At 40.6% G+C, this 23,056-nt stretch overlaps 1 protein-coding gene across 1 annotated transcript; it reads left to right on the forward strand.

Annotated features, from left to right (window-relative positions):
* Nucleotides 1–20,824: 20,824 nt before the first annotated feature.
* Nucleotides 20,825–21,802, forward strand: LOC137947595 (metalloendoproteinase 1-MMP-like). The gene has a single exon (XM_068793403.1). It carries the CDS (start codon nucleotides 20,825–20,827, stop codon nucleotides 21,800–21,802), a length of 978 nt encoding a protein of 325 aa, XP_068649504.1.
* Nucleotides 21,803–23,056: the final 1,254 nt, after the last annotated feature.

Below are 23,056 nucleotides of genomic sequence, written 5' to 3' on the forward strand. Positions count from 1 at the left end.
TCCAAATTTGGTTGGCCCATTTTAGGCGGCTCCCACGAGTGAGCTCTCGTCAGAAAGGAAAAAAAGTAGTAATGATTTAAGTAGACATGTCAATTTTACCTGTTTATCCTATTTTTGGTTTACCATGAAAACTGAAAAAAATAATTATCTAATTAGGTATTCAGGTAATTTGGTAATTAGGTATTCAGGTAATTTTACCAAATTACCCATTTGTGTTTCAATATCAACCCACTGGTGTGCTCGTTTAGCCCGGGGCAGCCGTAGATTGCTGGGCTCGACTAGATCTGGGCAGCAGCATCCGACTACTCTTAGTGGAAACAGGGTAGCCACCAATGTTACGCCCGGTTACAGAACAATAGTGGAATGTTGGACTAGGCGAGATCTGAGCAGCATTACCCTACTATTCTCGGTGGAAACCAGGCAGCACCTCACTGGTCGGCTGGATCAAAAACGAAAAACCACAGCTGCTCTGCTTGCTGGAAGGGGCTGCAACCTCCCTGCTCCTTCTCGACTAAAATCGAACAACAACACACCATTGTGCTCGTCGAAGTGAAACGGTAAGCCCTGCTTTGCTATAAGACAACCGAACAACAACACCTGAAACCAGCTGCTGTTATGGGTTGGACTTTGTAAAATGGAAGGAAAATGAGTGAAGAAGAAGAGATCAGAGGGATAACTAGAGCTCAATGGGGAACTCCAACCTTGAGCTTGTCAAGGAGAACTCGATCCTGTTTCTGGCCAAAATAATACTTGCCTCAGATTCCATCTTCCCTCCTACATATGTTTGACACCAACCATAGTTTAGGGTAAAAATTACAAGAATGGCCATGAGGCGTATTTACTCCTGACTAATATTAAAACAGAAATATAAACTAAGGGACTTAGTACTCAGTGACTCAGCCACGGTGTCGCTGAGTTACACGGCTCGCTATCAAGTTCATAACATCACTCTCCCCTTGGAGAAAGAGTTTGTCCTCAAACTCGAAGGTAGGATAGACCCAACGAAATGTCTCCACATCTTCCCATGTTGCCGCCACTGCATCTGTGTCAACCCACTGGATAAGAACCTCCCACTTGTTAAGAAGTTGGCGGGCCTGTAAGGCTGTGGCTGGAGAGAAAATAACACGCCCTTGTTGTACTACTGGCTGGTGAGAATAGAAGCGGAGGTGGTACTGGACCCCTGAAGGTTTTGAGGAGGGACACATGAAAGATGTGCAATTGAGCGTCTGGTGGAAGCTGCAGCTGGTATGCCACTTGGCCAATGCGCTGGAGAACCGAAAAGGGCCCAAAGAATTTGGGATATAGCTTGTGGCGGGGGCCAACCAGAGACTGTTGGCAATAGGGTTGGAGGCGAAGCCGCACATAATCACTGGGGTTGTATGTGACATCTCGATGGCCCTTGTCATAGTAGGCTTTCATCTTGGCCTGAGCATTCTGGAGACGTTGGGTGGCTGCTTGAAGTACCTGATCACGGTCCAGCAGTGCCTGGTCAAGGGTGTCAACTCGGGTGGAACCGGCCATATAGGACAACAACTTGGGTGGATCTCTGCTGTAGAGGACCTTGAATGGCGTGGCTTGCAAGACAGTATGGAAGGACGTATTGTAGCAATATTCGGCCCAAGGGAGCCATTCTAGCCACCATTGCGGGTGGTCGCCCACGAAGCACCGTAAGTACATTTCCACTGTGTGGTTAACAGCCTAAGTCTACCCATCAGATTGCGGGTGATAAAAAGAGGAAAAGTTCAGCTTGGTTCCACATAATCAGAAGAGCTCATTCCAAAAATGGCTGGTGAAGACCGCATCACAATCGCTCACTATGGACTCCGGAATGCCATGCAAACGAACAATATTGTCGAAAAATACTTGAGCGACGCATGGAGCCATATGCAGATGAACCAAAGGGATAAAGTGAGCATACTTTGAGAATCTATCAACCACCACCAATATGACGGATTTGCCAGAAGATTTGGGAAGGCCAACAATGAAGTCCATGGAAAGATCAGCCCAAACCTGTGTGGGAAGGGCAAGTGGTTGAAGGACGCTTGTTGGTGATATTTGTTCAGCCTTGTTGCATTAACAAGTATGACACGAGGCTACATACTCAGTAATTGCGGACTTCATGCCTTGCCAATAAAAATTGGCCTTGATCCAAGGCAACGTCTTTTGAACGCCCTCATGAGTGCTATCATGATAGGTTGGTAAAATGACGGTGACCAAGGGAGAGGAGTGCGGTAAATATATGTGATTGCCATACAGAATGGTGTTATCACGGATAGCCCACCTGGAGTTCATGGTTCCCGTAGTGATCTTTTGAGATAGCTCCCGGAGAGTTGGGTTAGTCCGTTGGTGCTCTTTATTGGAATCGAACAAGAGAGACCTTGGCTGGCAAACCGCATACACTAGTTGTGGTTCCTCCATACGTCAAGATAAGGCATCAGTTACCTTGTCCAATTTTCCCGGCTTGTGTTCCACTGTGAAGTCAAACCCCAATTATCTGTTGATCCAATGTTGTTGTGGAGACGTTGAGATGCGTTGTGCTAGCAGAAATTTGAGGTTGTAGTGGTCAGTGCAGATGAGAAAAGTGTGTCCCCACAAGTAGGGCCGTTAGTGTTGAACCGCCTTGGCCAACCCAATCAGGTCGTGCTCATAAGCGGGTAATTTTTGGTGATGTGCTGGTAGTTGCTGACTACAATATGCAATGGAGTGTTGTGCTTGCTATAGTACCGCCGCAATACCGCCCCCTGTAGCGTGACACTCCACCACAAATAGGACCTGAAAGTCCAGTAATTGTAGGACTGGAGTGGAAGCTAAAGCCTACTTGAGTGCCATAAAAGATGTCGTTGTTGCATCATCCCAAACAAAGGTGTTGCGCTTGAGAAGATTGATCAATGGACTGGCCAGTGAACCATAATTCAATATAAATTTCTTATAATAGCCCAATAGCCCCAAAAATCCTCTTAAACCTGAAATGTTGTGCAGTTGAGGCCAATTGGTGATTGTTGTAATTTTTCCTTGATCTACTGTGACACCCTCTACTGAGATGATGTGGCCAAGATACGCGACTTTGGCCTTCCCAAATGAACATTTGGTGCATTTCACGAAGAGATGATGTTATCAAAGGAGTTGAAAAACAAGTCGTAAGTCTTTGAAATGTTGTGCTCTTGATTTGATGTAAATAAGAATATCATCAAAGAAAACCAACACAAATTGGTGGAGATAATCACGAAATACCTCATTCATCAAAGCCTAGAGAGTGGACGGTGCATTGGATAACCGGAAAGGCATCACCACGAATTCTAAGTGTCCATGGTGAGTACGGAATGTGGTTTTCTTGATATTTAGCTGATGCAATCTGATTTGGTGATAGCCCGATCTCAAATCCAACTTGGTAAAAAATGTTGACCCATGCAATTCGTCCAATAGCTCATCCACCACTGGTATGGGAAACTTGTCTTTGATGGTTTTTGCATTGAACTCCCTGTAGTCCACACAGAACCGCCATGTGCCATCATGCTTCTTAATTAGTATAATCGGTGAAGAAAACGAGGAACGACTGCTGCAGATAAGGCCATGTTCCAACATTGTCTTGCACTGCCGTTCGATTTCATCTTTCTGGAGATGTGGATACCTGTAGGGTCTAACCACCACTGCATCTGATCTGGCTTTTAAACAAATTCGGTGGTCACAGTGCCTCAATGGGGGGAGCTCGGACGGCTCTCAAAACAAGTCGGTGAACTCCTCTAATAACTTGTCTATGTGGCTGGCCGGTGGTTGTTGTTCGTATAATAGGTGGACATGGGGGGTGGCTGCAGCATGACTACCCCTTAACAACACTGGTTTCCTTTTGACACAAAGCTCATTGTTAACGTCGAGAAGTCCCAAAAAATTGGGCCTAATGTTTACAACCACTTAACCTCAGGCACCATATCAAATCCTGCTAGAGGAATGAAAAAAAATTCAGTGGTAAATTGAGTGTTACCAATGGAAAATTGTACCTCCTTGCTGACCCCATAGCTCGAAACTTTCTCTCCATTGGCAACTGAAACTATGGCAATTGGGTGAGGTTGGATCCCAAGTCGGAGGTGTTTCGCCGTTGTCACGTTGAGGAAGTTGTGTGTGCTGCCCGAGTCCACTAACCCCACTAGTTCCTAGTCAGTAACCTTGGCTTGCACTTGCATGGTTTTGGCCGACTTCTGTCCGGTAATGGCATGTAATGAAAAATTTGGTTCAGCCTTCTCTGGAGTATCCTCGGTTGGTTCTTCTTCCCCTGTCCATGGGTGGTGGCGCTGGTGGCCCTGTCACCGGAGGCAAATAATTCCTCCCCACTTGCCACCTGGGTGCACTGGTTCTCCCCCCTTGCCAGCCACTCCTATTCTGAATGTGTTGTCTTGCTTCCATTGCCCGAGCCAAATTCGTAGCTCGCCCCAAATCAGTAGGTGGGTGGAGCTCCACCTCCAGCTTCAACGAATCATTAAGCCCTCCTGTGAACAGATTTACATGTTGGTCTCTTCGAACTAGGTGGTTGGCTCGAGCTAATTTTTCCTAAAATTGAGTTTGGTATGCTTCCATAGAACCCATCTATTTTAACAAGACCAAGTCCCCAAAGGGGTTGCTATAAGCTGGCGGTCCGAACCATATCGTGCATAACACTTTAAACTCTTTCCAATCCGCAACCAGGTGGTCCAACTCCACTTGATGGAACTAGAGTTGAGCTTCATCTAGCAAGTGGAAAGCAGTTAAGCACACCTTGTCCAAGTCAGATGTGCCTTGGTGGGCAAATATTTTTTCACATCTGTGTAGCTAGATTAAGGGGTCAACAGACCCGGTGTAGGTGGGGAAATTAGGTTTTGTGTACCTAGGTATTGACCCTCCTCTTTGTGTCGGTAGACCACTGCGCCCACAATGTTGTTCTCCTCCTCTGCTGTAAGAGTGCTCTTCCATCCTTCGTGTGGTGTCTGGGTGTCAGTTTAATCCAACCACAATCTCAGAGACTCTGCTTGTGATCTATTCCATCATTTCTGCCATTCGAGCTGCACTTTCTACCCTCAATTCTCTAGCAAGGTTTCTCAGCTCTTCACTTTGGGACGGGTCCCCCATGTTACCCTGCCTGATACCATGATGTTAGGATCCCTAGTCATGGATTGTGTAACACGGCGTGGGACGGATTGATCCAGCGCTGAGAGAGTAGGTCTTCCACGTTTGTTTTGGGCTGGTTCTGGAAAGAGCCCTCCCTGAGGTATTCGACCCGGTTTGAATAGCAACACACTTTTGTTCTCAGTTGGGAGTGGGTATCAACCCACTGGTGTGCTCGTTTAGCCGAGGCTAGCCATAGATTGTTGGGCTCAGTTAGATCTGGGTAGCAGTACCCTACTTCTCTCGGTGTAAATAGGGTAGCCACCAATGTTACGCTCGGTTACAGAACAACAGTGGACTAATGGGCTTGGCGAGATCTGAACAATAGTACCCTACTGTTCTCAACGGAAACTGGGCAGCAACTCACTGGTCGGCTGGCTAAAAAATGAACAACCGCACCTGCTCTGCTCGCTGGATGGGGCTGCAACCTCCATGCTCCTTCTTGACTAAAATCGAACAACAGCACACCACTGTGCTCGTCGGAGTGAAACGGTAAGCCTTGCTCTGCTATAAGACAACGAAACAACAACACCTAAAACCAGTGAATGGGTCTGTGCTGTTGTTCTAGGTTGGACTCTGTAAAACAAAAGGAAAAGAGGTGAAGAAGAAGAGATCAAAGGGATAACTAGAGCTCAATGGGGATCTCCAACCCTAAGCTCGTCAAGGAGAACTCGGGATCCTGTTTTTTGCCAAAATAATACTTGCCTCTTCATATTCCATCTTCCCTCCTACATATGTTTGACGCTAACCATAGTTTAGGGTAAAATTTACAAGAATACCCTTGAGGCATATTTACTCCTGATTGATATAAAAACATAAATATAAACTAAGGGACTCAGTACTCAGTGACTCAACTACAGAGCAGCTAAGGTACATGGTTTGCTATTGATTTCATAACATTGTGCCCCGTGCAACAGAAACTGTTCAACCCCCTGTGCACTGGCTGACACCACACCTGCGGAGTTTGTGGATCCCATTGAGGTAAGTTCATCTTCTCCTATTCCTTTTGGACCAAAATATGATACTCGACCCATCGTCTTAAGAAAAGAACCCAGAACTTGCACTAGGCCCTCTACTTCTCACCCCATATCTAATTTTGTGTCTCACCATCATTTATCCTCTTTATGTTGTATATTTCTTGCGTCTATCTCCTCCATCTCTGTCCCATAGTCCTATCAAGAGGCTCTAAAACATCCAAGGTGGAAGGTGGCAATGGACGAAGAAATGCAAGCACTCTATGAGAATCAAACATGGGCTCTGCTGATTTTCAGGACTCCAAGGATTTAGCTCATGGAGAAAAAGAGAAAGGACTCATTGGGAGAGGAACAAGAGGAAGAAGAGGTTATGGACTTGATCCAAACCCTCCCCCATAAGGTATATTGATAGGTATAAAAACTCTGAATATTACAAGTGTACTCTTCACCCTAATAAGAGTGAAGAAGAGACAAAAAAACATAAACTAATTACATCATATATTCCAACAGGCTCTAGCTCCTCTTTCATCAGGAAAAACTTATGTCGGCTATATGTGGCTCTATACAATTAAACACAATCCGAATGGGTCAGTTGCTCACCTTAAGGCCCGCCTTGTTGCCAAATGCTATATGTAGTGTTATCAGATTGATTATGAGGAAACATTCTCTCCGGTGGCCAAAATGAACTTGGTATGTGTTGGAATATGGGCCCAAACCCATAATATATGGACCCACCGTGATCACACAAGATGGTTGGACCCACCATGATCACGCGAGGTGGCATGATGAGTCTTACACAATAAGAAGTCTTACAGAGCTACAATTATTATGGAAGGAAGTCTCTCAGAAGAGTTTCAGTTTAAAGAGGTTTTAGTCATGTTAGTCTTCTATTTATATTGGGTTATTTAATTATGCTAGAATTTATTTTTAGGTGTTAGAGTTTGGGTGTAATTGGGACAAGGTAGTTTTAGTTGGACTCAACTACTTTCCTCTACTATAAATAGAGGTTCATGTACTCTGATTACAAAAAGTCAATAAAGTATTTTTGTTTTTCATAAATTCAATATGGTATCAAAGTAGGTTCTGTGAGTTGACTTGGTCAACCCACAGAGGTAATGTGATCTTTTCTGATTTATTATCTCAAGTAGTTTAAGTTCGTATTTATCTTTTTTTCAGTCCCTATACCTGTTATTTGTTTTACTTATTCACATCTATAATGAGCTTTTTATATTGCATATTATATATTGACAGAAATATATTCGAGTCTAATTTCCAAGGAAATATGATTTTTTTTCCAATTGGAGTTATCTACAAAGATAAATCGATATTTGAAGTAGCAAAGGTCAGATTGAAAAAGTGATTCGAGTAGCAATAGAAAGCTTCAACTTTTGAGCTATTTTATGCTATCAAGAATGAGACTTTATATGGAGAATTATAAATCACAAGAAATATTTATAAATGTATTTTCTTACCTATTCAACCAATTCTCTATCTGATTTTATTATACGGAGATATTGATCTTGGAAGAGTCAATGGTCATGCTGGCAAGAGAATGAGTACTTAGTTCGGCTAGATTACAGAGACTGAAATCTATCAGATTATATATCTCAATAGAAGTATATTTTATGAAAAAAATTTATACTTGGATGAAATGTATTTAAGTCTTTTTTTTTAAGGAGAAAGTTTCATATCAATTTGATATATATTTAAGGATATATTCGCATTGAAAAAATCAAAGGTCATGTTGGTATCCTGTTGCATTGAAAAATCAAAATTTAACCCGAATTATTTCATGTGTCCTTATTACTCTTAAGGATTTTCATTAATTATCAGTTATCTACTGCTATACTACTACAAATTTGGTATATGTTATTTGGGCATTGGCCCATTTCCGTTGTTGCTATTGTGTCTCTTTGTTTGAGATATTATTATAAAAGAAAGATTCCTCGGTTGTTATCTATTGTCAACATTGGTTATCAAATCATCATCGTCGTTCGGCTTTCGATTTTCATGCCCAGAAATCTTGATTTTTTTGTGACACAAAGCCTCTCTGTCCATTCAGATTTGAGGTTGATCCCAAATCTTCCGCAGAGACTTCTGCTGGTAAACTGGATGAACTTTGTCATTTTTCTGGCCTGCCCGAGACAACTTCAACCCCATCTTCTGTGCCGTTGTCGTGCTCGAAGAATTCAGGTCGTATGACTTGTTTTGCGGCAGTAGCGAGTTCCTCCCTTCTATAACGTTCAATGGAAGCATCTAACCGTGCTCGTATTTCTTCCAATTCCTTACCCATAGCAATCCATCTTTCTTTGGATATAGAATAACCATTGTGTTCCCACTCTGACACCAGTTGTTACGGTCCCTGATCTGACACAAGGATTCTTTGGGAAGATCTGGGATCTGCCACGGGTTACGGGTCTTCTATGCATTACTGTACGGATAGTAGGAAGACATGGGGAAGACGAAGATCAATGGAGGATGAGAGAATACATGGGTTTTTGAGGAAAACCCTAACCTCGAGATCAAGAAGGTGATGTCAAGCCTGTTTACACTAGATTTAACCTAATTCTCAAAGCTTATCCTTCTCATTAATAAAATTTCTGCTGGGTTCCATATTTGTTGCTCGGGCACTGTTAGGGGATAAGTTTCATTTCCGTGGGAGTGCAACATATGGGAAGGGAGCCATCGTGGTTCGAAATGGAGATAAAAAAATTTTGGGTGTAGTGAAGATGTTTGGTTGGTTGTATAATGATGCTATTACTTTTGGTTGCATGAAAGGTTGTCATTATGCACTACAGGTGAGAAAACAGAAATTGGTATCATCTTTTACCTCTCCTTATCCATTGTTGTCCATGACTCAGTTGCCTGCAGGAAATTCTGTTGGAAGATGCAGTCAGGTTCTAGCACTTGGGTTTCCACTTGAGGGCATTGCCAAGCGGTTTGCTCCAGAATGGGAGGGAGATGTGACTGTTGTTATGTACTATGGCCTCAGGCTTGCGAACGGGAATTATACCTTCCCTCTGGCATTTGTAGAGTTCACAACAATACTTGCACTGCTGGGTCAAATGAAAAAGGAAGAGATCCCAATCAAAGAGTCTATACTTATTTTGATCATGAAATGGTACGGAATGGCTAGTTTGCCTGGGCAGGTTACTCGGTTTCTGAGGGAAATGAAGGATCTCTCTAACTGCCAACCACCATTCAGATCCCATAATGTTGTTCTTGATGTATTAGTTTTCGAAACATGCCACACACTTACTCCACCGGTTCTTGCTCCAATGCTCCCTCCAGGTATTCCTCCAACTGTTTATCCATTCTCCATTGTCATGCAAGCCTTATGTGCAGTGAAAGCGCTTGGTACTGCAGTTTTGCTTCTTGGAGATTCCGAGCTTCGTCATACCCAATACATCTTTGGTGTGGTTATTTTTGGTAGTCCAGATGCACAAGTAGTCCACCATTCTGGCCATTCCATTGGTTTTGGCTCAGCTGTTTGGTCATTGGGCTGTTATAGATGAGTTTTTCTTGCTTCTACCAACAAAAGAACAGGTTGATGTCTCTCTCACTTTGTATGGCATTTGGATGGAGCATGTGGCACTACCAATGACGACAATGAGGCATTCACGTATGACTTTGGTTGGAACCAGCCCACATGATGCTAATGCTCTTCGCAATGGGCTCTGTGAAGGCTTGGCGAGAGCTAGATCTGTAGTGTTGGGTATTTTTAAGCAGAAGCCTTTTGCTTTAATGCAGGTTTTCGAGGATGTTCAATCTAAGGTTAGTGTTGTAGTTCTAGGACAAACAACCCCTATTGAAGAGTCCAATCCTCAATATGACAAACTGACACACTATATATTTGAGCTTCAGGATCAATTCGCTGAGGCCCAACAACAAGCCTTTCGACTGGTAAAGAGACACAAAGAGATGGAACAATCTCTATTGGACTTTGGGAAGACAGTCGTGCTCTTGGGTGCTTGTGAAGGAGATTCTCTTGGGAAAGCATTTTCTGAGCCTGGGTCAAAATCAGACGTGTTATCATTGAAACTCCTAGAGGAGGCCCATAATCTGCTAATGAATTTTGAAGAATCTTTAATGGATTATGTCCGAGTAGTGCACTCTATAAAGGTTACAATGGCTGGTCGAGCCAATGCTTTCACACAGCAATGTGAGTGGGCTGGAAAACACAGCTGCAGGAGTTTAACTTGGACACATTGATGCTGATACAGATCTTTCTCGCATGCAAAGGGGCTGACCACATTCTCCTTGATAGGCTTGCAGGAAATGGCAAGTTATATCAGACACAAACAGTGCTCCACCTATCAAATTCTGCAAAATAACACTTGAGAACTCGGGCATTTACATACAGACAGCATGATTCATCCGAGTACCACATCTGGAGCTCAATCATTGCAACAACCTAGACTATAGTTGGTGCAGAGAGAGAGAACGTGCTGGCAAATGAATCTGAAATGCTTGAGGCAGTTTTGGTTTTCTCGGGTGAACATAGCGATCGTGGATGCTACTTGGGCACAGGTGGAGACGTCGGCATACAGACCCTACTTCCGCGCTTGAGGAGAAGCTCTTTCTTCCAGGGGGTGTAATGTTATGCACGTAATAACATTATTATTTCATTTGTTTTCTTTAATTTACTTTATTTTATTTCAATTTTAGGTCATAGGGGTATTTTTGGAATTATGTATTCATAGGGATATTTTTGTAATATTTTATTAAACCCTAATAGGGTGAACCCTATTTAAGGGGTAAGAGTAATAAGAAGGATAAACTTTGAGAATTAGGTTAAATCTAGCGTAAACAAGTTTGAGATCACCTTCGTGATCTCGAGGTTAGGGTTTTCCTCAAAAACCCATGTATTCTCTCATCCTCCATTGATCTTCGTTTTCCCCATGTCTTCCTAATTTCCCTACAGTAATGCATGGAAGACCCGTAACCCGTGGTAGATCCCAGATCCCAAAGAATCCTTGTGTCAGATCCGGGACCGTAACATTATCCTGATGAAGATTTTTACTAGAATTTTTAATATTTTGGTTCGTGTTATATGGGCTCAGACCCATTTCAGCTGCAGCTATTGTGTCTCTTTGGATGAGACATTATTATTGAAGAAGTGGTGACCTCAACATCCTATTTTCCTATTTTCCATTACCCACTGGTTATTTGATAACCTTTCCCCTAATCCACCATGGGTTGTGACTAGAGTATGGAGCAATGTTATACGACTTGGAGTGATTTTACTCTGACTTATCTTATGCTAGCTAGGCCTCATGGAAGAGACCACCAACGTGAGAGGGTGTGTTGGAAGATATGGAGGACTGTCATTTTTATGAGAAAATCCAATATATCATTTGTAGCAAGCTGGGAGTTCATGATGTTCTCTCACCTCCAGCTTGAGGAGGAGTGTTGGAAGATGGGCCCAAGCCCACATGACCAAGGAAGGTTCACATATCTCAGAGTGTTGGAAGATGGGCCCAAGCCCATAAGATATGGACCCACCATGATCACGTGAGGTGGCATGATGAGTCTTACACAATAAGAAGTCTTACAGAGCCACAATTATTATGGAAGGAGGTCTCATAGAAAAGTTTCAGTTTAAAGGGGTTTTAGTCATGTTAGTCTTCTATTTATATTGGGTAATTTAATTATGCTAGGACTTATCTTTAAGTGTTAGAGTTTGGGTGTAATTAGGACAAGGGTAGTTTAATTGTAGTTAGAGTCTACTACTTTCCTCTATTATAAATAGAGGTTCATGTACTCTAATTACAAAAAAATCAATGAAGTATTTCTCTTTTCCATAAATTTAACAGTACACATTTTATTATTTCTTGGTGCTAATTCTTCCTGGCCTGTCTATCAGCTTGATGTGAAAAATATTTTCCTCAATGGGGATATAAAACTTGAAATTTATGTGCAACAACCATCTGGATTTGTGGTTGAGGGGGAGTCGATATGTCGATTGAAGAAATTCCTTTATGGTCTGAAACAATCTCTTCGTCCATGGTTTGATAAATTTAGCCAAACACTGATATGGGCCGGATTTCACAGATATTCCATAGATCACTCTGTGTTTCTTAAAGACACACCTAAAGGGAAAGTGATTTTTACCGTATATGTTAATGATATTGTCTTAACCGACAGTGATCTCAAGGGCATTCAGGAAACCAAGGAAAAGATATGTGAATAATTCTAGATGAAAGATTTTGGACTACTTAAATACTTTTTGGGTATTGAAGTAATATAGTCCAAACATGGGATTATACTATCTCAAGTGAAGTATGTCCTTGATTTACTGGAGGAGATAGGAATGATGGGGTGTAGACAAGCAGAAACCCCTATGGATTCAAATACAAAATTATCTGCAAGTACTGGAGAAGATGTGGATATCAAAAAATATTAAGGACTTATGGTAAACTCATTTATCTCTGTATAACAAGGTTGGGTATATCATATGCATTAAGTGTGGTAAGTCAATACTTGTACAAACCACAACTTACTCATTGGCAAACACAAGAAAGAATATTGCGATATTTGAAAGGAGATCCAAGAAGAGAGCTTCTCTATAAGATCCATGGTCAATTCAAGATGGAAGGGTTCTCACATGCAGACTGGGCCAAATCCCTGGATGACCAAAAATCTACTTCAGGATATTGTATAATGGTTGGAGGGAACTTGGTTACATGGAGAAGCAAGAATCAGAATGTAGTTGTTAAAGAATAGTCCCACGTGGATTAGTTGGCAGAAGAGGTTTTCTAAGTGGCTAGTCATTTTGGGATAAGGCCTTTGACCCAATTTAACATGGTATCAGAGAAACCACTCAGTATGTGGGCATTCCACCCAAATTATCCATGTACCACATGTGAGGGCCTCCGCCCAAATTATCCACGTGCCTACACTTGAGGGGGAGTATTAAGGAATAGTCCCACATGGATTAGTGAGATAAAAGATCTTGAGTTTCTTAGTTGGCAGAAAAGGTTCCTAAGTGGCTAGCCATTTTGGGATAGGACCTTCGACCCAATTTAACACATCTTAAGATTGGGAAGTGGCAAATCCGTATAGATATTGATTAGCCTGAATCACAGAAACATGACGAGAGATTATTTCCAGAAATTTGATTTGATTCGTATCTTCTACTTGGCTTATTTGGATAGCAGTCTTATAATCTCTACTTATTTCTCAAATGAAATTGTTGGAAGTTTTTCTATCTACATGAAGATTTCATATCCAACTCTAGTAGAATACTGAATTTACTTTGTTTTTCTAGTTCCCACTCTATTGCTACTGTTTTTTCGTTCGAAAAGTCTTGTCGTTGATATTGGGAAGTTGATGTTTGATGATATTATTCAGGAACTTATTGATGATTCCTTCACTACATACTTATCTTCATTATTGGATCATTGCTTTCCATTTTTCATTTCCTTTCAGAGAGTCCAAAATGCGAAAAAAAAAAAATTGAACAACCGCTCTGTTCGGTATCGAGAGGAGGATGAAGGCACTGTTGAAGAATTAAATGTTTTCCTAAGTTAGGGAACATTTAATCGGCTCACTGGTTCTGCCGATCGACCCTGTTCTGTTCCATCGGGTTAACCCAACGGGCGGGCACTAGACTCAATCTGTTCCGATTAGGTTAACCCAGTGGGTTGGGCCATCTCGGATCGAGTCAACCCAGTCTGGATCAACTCGTCTGTGTCAACCCGACTGGGCGCACTTATTTTTTTGCCTAGGTATATGTGTTTGGGTCCCAAATTTTATACATATTTCTTTCACGACTCGGCTATATTGGTGATACATAACTCGGCACGACTCGTTTTTCTTTATCTCCGATTGGAGTATCGTTTTTCTTTAGTCAGTATTATTTGGTGCTGATATTCGCATCAGGTTATTTAATGGGTCCTTTTACAAGGATTTTTATTTTGGTTCATGTTATAAGGGCACATGCCCATTTTAGCTACCACTATTATGTCTCTTTGGGTGAGACATTATTATTGAAGGACTTCACAGTTGCTGATTTTTATCAGCATTGGCTATTCTGATGTATGACGAAAGCCAAGATGGCCCCAAAATATTATCTTTCGGATAATTACCTGTTACCCCCCCTTAATTGCCATTTATTACTCCTACCACTTGAGAGTTGATGTCTAGGGTTTAGACACGGTGATGGAGGAATTTTATTAGACTTCTGAGCATTGCATATAAACCCACTACCTACAGAAGATTGGTGTGTGGCTTACATCCAGTATGGGTTATAACTGGAGTATGAAGCAATGTCATACGGCTTAGAGTGACTTTACTCTCACTTATCGTATGTCAGTTGGGCCTCATGGAAGAGACCACTAGCGTGAGGGGGAGTGTTGGAAGATATGGAGGACTACTATTTTATACAAGAAGATCCTATACGTCATTTGCAGCAAGTTGGGAGTTCATGATGTTCTCTCACCCCTTGCTTGAAGGGGAGTGTTATGCCCATACGATATGGAACCACTATGATCACACGAGCTGGTGGGACCTACCATGATCACGTGAGGTGGCATGATGAGTCATCACACGAGCTGGAATCCTTATCACATGAGTTGGAAGATTTAGCACGATTTGGAATCCTTTTCACATGAGTTGGAGGATTTGTCAAATCTTCCTAGATTAATATAATTGATTTATCTTCCCTTGATTTTCAGGACTCCATGGATTTAGCTCATGGAGAAAAAGAGAAAAACACCCATTAGGAGAAAAACAACAAGAAGAAGAGGGTATGGACTGATCTCCTAACTCTTCTCCTGAAGCTCTATTTATAGATTAATCAAACTATAGTATTACAATTATGCCCCTGGAACTTAAACCTAATTACCTCAATCATGATTATCCAAATCTACATAAATCAAGGGAAGATAAATCAAATACATTAATCTAGGAAGATTTGAAAAATCTTCCAACTCATGTGATAAGGATTCCAAATCGTGTTAAATCTTCTATTATGGTTTTGGGTTAAGTACCTATGTCTTCCGCTCCTAACAGGCCGGTCTTTTGGGTAGTATTGGCTAGGTGCTTAACATTTGGTATCAGATCGGGCTTCCACGTCACGAGTTCGAATCTCGGAGGGGGTGACCTAGAGGCCAGATTAAATTTACTGGTAGGCTGTAGGAACTTAACCCGGGTCCGGCCAGTGTCGCTAGAGTGGGTCGTCGCTAGAGTAGGTCGTCGCTAGAGTGGGTCACCGTGGTCATCGGCTCGCGAAGGTGGGGTGTGATATTATGGTCCTGGGTTAAGTACCTATGTCTCCCGCTCCTAACAGGCCGGTCTTTTGGGTAGTATTGGCTAGGTGGTTAACATCTTCCAACTCAAACATATCTCCTCACAAGGGCAAGTTGCAGAAATTCTCACCAAACCAGTCACTCATAAGATCTTGTCCACCATCTACAGCAACTTGGGCATTTATGAAGTTTTCTCACCTCCAACTTGAGGGGGAAGTATTACAAGGTGGAACCAAACCCACCATGACCACACGAGCTGGCATGATGAGTCACCATATGAGGTGGGATGATGAGTCATCACACGAGTTGGAATCCTCATCACATGAGTTGGAAGATTTGGCAATCTTCCTTGATTAATGTAATTGATTTATCTTCCCTTGATTGATGTAATTTTGTTAATCATGATTGATGTAATTATGGATATTAGGGATCCTAATTGATTGAGGAGTTTCCCTAAATATGTAATGAAAATAGTATAAATAGGGGTCTTGGTTAAAGGATTTAATCAACCTCTCCTCTTCTCAACATTGGATCACCAATTCCAGCGTGATGTGGAGTCTTCTTCAACATCTGAGATTAATCTCTCTCCTCCGACCAACCACTAACCCGTGGAGACTAATCAACTCTTTTCCATCTTCTCCTGTTGTATTTGGCCCACCATATGACACCAGACCAATTGCCCTTTATAGATAACCTTGGACCACCGCTCCTAGACACCATCTAACTCTTATGCCATTGGTAACTACATTTCCACAGACCGTCTATTAGAATCTTGTGTTTCATTCTTTCCTACAATGTTGTCCTCCTCCATTCCTAATACATATTATGAGGCATTACTTGATCCAAGAAGGAAAGTTGCCATGGATGAGGAGAAACGATCTAAGGACTTGACAACCTTACTTGAGATTTGACTTCCCATCCAAAATGATATACATGAGTACATAAGAATAAAGAGAAAATTTATATTATTTTAATCATTAGTTGTCAATCTAATTGATATACATAGATTGTTATGACATTTTTTTGTAACTTTTGTGTAGTTTCATTATTTATCATTTTCTATTCCTAGCCCATGTACTTAACCTAAATTTGTTCCTGCAATAGTTTGTCATGAGGTGGGAATGAGGTTGGATTTTCAACCTTATGATGGGTTTTGATAAGCAGGTTTTAAGATCAGGTTCATAGGGTCTTCGTAATCAAATTTTTATACCATGAATGAGTGAATGAAGAAGTGCAGAAATGAGAGAGTTTCAACGCATTCAAGACTAAGGGAGAGAGCCAAAGTCAAGGGGACAAATTTTTTATTTACTTAATGAATGAATATAGAAGAGTTACAAGTAGGGGTGGCATCGAGCCGAGCCAAGTCAAGTCCGAACCTGCCTATGTTCGAGTCAAGCCTATCCTCGAGCCTAAAATTGTTATCGAGCTCGAGCCCAATAATTTTAACCGAGTTTGAGCCGAGTTCAAGCTTCAACATTCATTTAAAACTTTTCAAAAATTACATGTCTTGATACATTTAAAACTTTTCAAAAAATGTATGTTAAATAAATTGTATATAAAATTATACATACATTTTACTTAAAAATTGGGCATACATTTTACATAAAATTGGGCATGACCTCTACTTAAAATTAAGCATAAGGGTAACATCGGATCCAGCTGAGTCTAAACCTTCTTATGTTCGAGCCGAGCTTGATTTAAAGATTTTGAACTCGAGCTCGAGCCGACCTAGCCTTGAGCCTAAAATTGTAATCGAGCTCGAGCCTAATAATTTTAACCGAGTTCAAGCTCGAGCTCTAGCCGAGTTCAAAGTTAACCTACATTTAATACTCTACATAAAATATATGTCAAATAAATTATCTATAAAATTATGCGTACATTTTTAAAAAAAGAATGATAGGGGAGGTTCGGGATTGAATATCGATAATAGATTAGAACCTACCAATATTAATCTTTTTAACCCCAAATGTTGTCTAGATTATTTTGTAACTTTTGAATCTGGCCATAAATTTACTATGGCCTCCGTAGTGCCCTGATTGAAAATTTATATTCTAAGAAAAACTAAAAATATTTTTCCTAGGATACACATTTCCAAAAAACTTTTAAATAAAATCCTATTACTATTAGAGACTTACTAGAAAATTACAAGGTTTAAAAATTTCTTAGGAAAATTAAATGGACATCTTATTGCCACTTATAGGGAATTAAATAAAAATTAATAATCAATCTAATATATTACTATATTTATCGATAAATTTTTAATCAAATAAAATGTCAAACACAAAATTGCTATGAAACTATTATAGCATCAACTGTTAAATACTTATTCAAAATTTTCTATACGGTTTTCTAGCCCATCTTGGCAAGAAAATCTTACTTAGAAAATTATATGATTTTTTAATAAAAATTTCTAATTAAAACAATGTTTCCAAAAAACCTGAGGCACTAATGGTCCCTATATTTCTACTAAAAAAAATTTCAACATTTATTGAAAAAACCACTAATAGTCTCTAGAAACATATTTCTACTAAAATGTCATTTCAATTTCTTAAAGAGCCAAGAGGAAGAGATATAGAGTTTTTTTTTACTTGTTTATAATCTCGCACGTGTGACTTTCACACGTGCAAAATCGACTTCACGCAGGGGTGGGAGAAATTATTTTCTCCAAACTTAGGTATCTCTCTGTACTCTGGTTTTTTGCCGAGAAGATGCAGAGCTAAGGCGCGGTGCCAGCGAGGACCTGTCGTCGGCAACAGAGGCAATGGCGGCGATGGAAATAGTGGAGGTAAAGAAATCAGAGGAAGAGGAAGAAATCGAAGGGAAGGGGATGTAGCGGCTAGCGAGGAGTTGTCGACGGAGACAGAGGCGGCCAGAGCAGTGGACGAGAGGGGCACGGTGTCCCCCCCCCCCCCCCCCCCCAGCTCAAGAGATATTGAATCGAACCGAGCCGACACTGAGTCGAACTCAAGCCGGTTCGGTTTGAAGCCACCCCTAGTTACAAGGGTTTATATAGGTTTTGTCAAACCCTTAATTGAGAAATAAATTTTCAAGGTCATCCTCTAGCTAGGTGACATCTAGGTATCTTGACAAAATTACATAAATCAATACAAGTCAATGTTTAATCATTCATTTATTCTCCCATTAATTTTGGATCTTAATTTCTTTCACGTACTTGATTTATTTGGCTTTGATCTTCTTCCTTTGATTGAGTGATTTTGAGATAATTTGTCTCTTTGATTGATGTGGGTAGATTGGCCATGATTTATAGGAGATCCTTAAGTAGTATCGGAAGGTTGTAGTAAGACTCGTATATGAGTGTTCATAGGGATGAATTTGTCTAGAACCATGCATGGAGGCGTCGTCTTTGCATGGATGAAGTGGACTTCACCCTTGCAAGGTTTTGCATGGGCGATGTGTCCCATTTTGCTTCTTATGCCACCTTTGTTTGATCTTGGTGTTCCATTGTATTTATGGTTTTTTATGTAGCTTGGAATTATATATTCTCTCATGCATGTCTTTGCGTTGGTATGTCTTTGTTGCTTATCTGTGATAGGTTTTCGTAAGCAGGTTATAAGATCATGTTCAAAGGGTGGGAATGAATGTCGAAAAACCTGACTTAAACCTAACCCACACTTATCCAAACCCGATTTCATTTTCATTACTTCAATAAAGTTTTTCTAAGCTTAAAAATGTTATGAAGATTGATGTTAAAGCTAATTTCGGTACTAGCCCAATCACTGTTGCAATGTTTCAATAAAAAGCAAGGACGAGATAACAAGATTTGGTTGAGACAAATCAAGGATATAAAGATTTGGTAAGGATGGAATGGAAAGTATTTGTGGCTAAGTGAAAAATAGTGTTGAAAATCCAAGCTCATCATATGTTTTTACATAGACTAGTTTTAAAACCTGGTTCAATATGAAAAATCAGATTTTTGAAAACCTGATGAGAACATTAGATCTACTTAGTCCATATATACTAACATTTGTCAAGCCTCCTCCAACCATATAGAGAGGATGAAGACTTATGTTCATTACAACTCCACTCATTGCAAATACATGTAAAAGCAAATCACAACTCCACTCATGCATATTATTCCTCGCCAATCACCATCGTGTTCATGACTTGGGTCGACCCAGACGCTTACCGGCCCAGTCCGCTCTCATAAAGAAATCGGAATCGCAGGCAAGTTCAAGCATCGTCGCTCGCCAACCTTACGTGAGTCTCTCACAGACCTCTCTTATTTTAACCAATTCGACATCGCTTTTCTCAGTTGTTTAACGTCGTTGCCTTCCTTTTTTATTTCCGATCAGTCCTTCTTTTTCCGCACAACCCCAGATATTAACGTCTGGAATTTGTACCTCACAGTTTGAAATTTATCTTTTCCTGCGTTGAAAACTACGTGGTTCTGACTCTTTGCTTTCTTCGAATCGATCATTCGGCAATGTTGATTTTTTTTGAGGTTTGATCAGGGCTGTAACAGCATAGAAGAAGAAGACCCATAAATAGAAACGAAGAGGAAGTTTTTGGTTTTAACAGTATCGTCTCTTTCTCCTTGACTGGCGGAAGTCTTTGTCGTCTTCGGGGCTTCTGGGCTTCTGGTTAACCTAAAGTGTTTGTTCCCTTCTCCTTCGGAAAAAGAAAAAAGAGTTTACAAGAGCAACCGGAGAAGCTAACGTCCTTTTCTTTATAACATCTGCGGAAATAATCTTCTCTACGTTGATACTAAAGATGTCATCTTTGATTTCATTTTTTATGGAAGAATAATTAAACCAAGAAACGAACAGTGGATTTACGTACTCGCCCTTCAGTTACAGTTGAAGCTTCATGAGCAATTTCGTGACTTTTGTCATCATCGGATGAGTCTTCCTCACGTCCGAAACAAGGACTCAGAAGCCCAGCTCTGCGGAGAATCATCCGTAACCTGGCGAGCTCCATCATCGAGTCAGCCTTCATACCAGACATCCCTCATCCAATTACAGGGGTGCCACCCGTCTTTTCTCTTCGTCCGTCTTTTCGGCAACCTTCCACTCTCTTGGAATCTAATTAAATAGATAGAAATTTTGAATTTCTCTTATTCTTTCTTCTTCTTCTTCTTCTTCTTCTTCTTGTTTCTTTTGTTTGTTTGTTTTTTTTTCTTTTCTTGTTCATTTGTGAATCAGTGGTTCACCAACCGTAGAACCAGAGAGGAAGAATTCTCATAAGAAGGTACAAATTTAAACAAGGCAAAGAATGAACCTTGCCCAACGAAACTGCATAGGTTTTGTAGGATTAAAAAAAACGACAAGAGATAAAAACCCACAAAGGAGGGAAGCTTTAAAAACATTCTCTCCCACCATCGCTACTGTACGATCGATTCTTTGTAACAAAGACATGGTTCCGTTATCTTTTTCCTCTGTCATCCCTCTCTTCTTAATATCTGTCTCAGTGTTTTTCGGGGTCAGTCTTCCCGCCAGAACTGCACCGATGGAGAAGAACACGCAAACGGCAGCCATCTCCCAGGTGGAGATTAGCACCACGTGGGGTGATCAATTCAAACAGTTGATAGACACAGAGCGTGGGAAGGAAGTCACCGGCATCGCCGAGCTGAAGAAGTATCTCAACCGATTCGGATACATCCGGCCGCTTCCGGGGACGAATTTCACAGACGCGTTCGACGACCGATTATTGTCCGCGGTGAGCAAATACCAATCCAACTTCGGGCTACCCGTCAATGGCCGTCTTGACTCCGAAACGATATCGTCTATAACCACCCCGCGGTGCGGCGTGAACGATTTCTCTTTGGCTGGCCCACTCCATACCACACGTCGATACCACTTCTTCCCGGGACAACCACGATGGACCCACTCGAAGCTTACGTACTCCTTTTCCCCGACGAACACGATCGACTATCTTGACACCTCCGACATCCGGAACGCCTTCCGGCGTGCGTTCTTCCGGTGGGCCGACGCCATCCCGGTCACATTCGTGGAGACGCCAGACTACCTTTCGTCCGACATCAAGATCGGGTTCTACAAGGGTGACCACGGGGACGGTGAGCCGTTCGATGGCGTTCTGGGGGTGCTGGCGCACGCGTTCTCTCCGGAGAACGGGCGGTTTCACCTGGACGCGGCGGAGAAGTGGACGCTGGACTTTGGGACGGAGAAGTCCAAGTCGGCCGTCGACTTGGAGTCCGTAGCGACGCACGAGATCGGGCACGTGCTGGGACTGGCCCATACGCCTGTCAAGGAAGCCATCATGTACGCCAGTTTGAGTCCTCGGACGAAAAAAGTCGATCTAACGGTGGATGACGTGGAGGGGGCGCAGTTTCTGTACGGCTCGAACCCCTACTTCAAACTCTTCTCCCTGGCAGCGCCCGATACATCGAATGCCGGTGTATACATGGTCGCCGTTGCAAGAATCTTGTCAGCTGTTTTGATGCTGGTATTTTGCACGGCAACGTAAGGAAGCAAGCAAGCAGTGATTCTTTAATTTATTTCTGGTTTTCACTTTTCATTGACATACACTGAAGCTTGATGTATAATACATTCACGATCAAATGACCACAAAACTTGTCAAAGCGCAGAGTAAGTGGCGAGTGAAAATAAATTACCTAGTGATTACAGTTTCACTCGTTTTGTTTAGTAAAATCACTTTTTAAGGCTAATGAATTCATTTTCATTACTCTTATTAATTTGTTCATTATGCCCTTTCACTCTTGCATTTGGATATTATAAAAGTAAATATTAGTTTAAGTGTTTTATTTTATATATTTAATTAAATAAATAATTTAATTTAATTTTAAAATTTATTTATTAATTCAAACAAGTTAAATTTTATCTTAGTTTATTAATATAATAATTAAATAATATTATCTAATAAAATCTAAATCTATCAAAATAATTTTATATAATAAAATACCCTCATGCCTATTTATATAAATTTATAATTTTAAAATTATATTTGATTACTAATTTAAGAGTAAGAATTTAGATTTTGTAAAAGTAACAGTTCGATTAAGTGCTTGGATATTATAAAATTAAGTATTTTTAATCATTTTTTTATATATCTAATTAAATAAATAATCTTATTTTATTTTAAAATTACTTATTAATTTAAAAAAATTAAATCTATCTTAGTTTAGTCAAATAAAACTATCTTATGAAACTTAAATATATCAAAGTAATTTTATATAATAAAATATCTTTTTTTATTTATATAAATTCAAGATTTTTAATATTATATTTAATTACTATTTTAAGAGTGAGAATTTAGATATTGTAAATGTAACAATTTGATTAAGTATTTAAATATTATAAAAATAAACATGTTGACATGTCTTTGTTCATTCCAATATACCGGTTTTCAATTAGTAAGGACTAGAGCATGGTTCTGAGTTCATTCCAATGGCTTAGAGAGGATGATGGAGTTACTTCCCCCTAGTAACTGGTTGGGACTAACTTGTGTTCATATACTAAAAACTCTACCTTTAACTCTTGTAGGCATAAGATCATTTGAAAGTACTTTATACACCACTCAAAAGTAATATTAGTTTTAAAGGTTAACCAAATTCTATTATGTGAGGGTGGTAACATCGTCTTGAGATACTAGTTTGTAACTCTAGTCACTTGTCTTAAGGTTCTTATATCCCATTATTTGGGTCCCTACATGAATGGATGGCTTTGATTTGATGTTATACTAATTTTTTTAACTCACTTT

The sequence above is a fragment of the Aristolochia californica genome, unplaced genomic scaffold, assembly GCF_029961685.1.
Source record: "Aristolochia californica isolate CCGP_79_NKW_82.1479 unplaced genomic scaffold, dmAriCali1.0.hap1 SCAF_13, whole genome shotgun sequence".
NCBI classification, from domain to species: domain Eukaryota; kingdom Viridiplantae; phylum Streptophyta; class Magnoliopsida; order Piperales; family Aristolochiaceae; genus Aristolochia; species Aristolochia californica.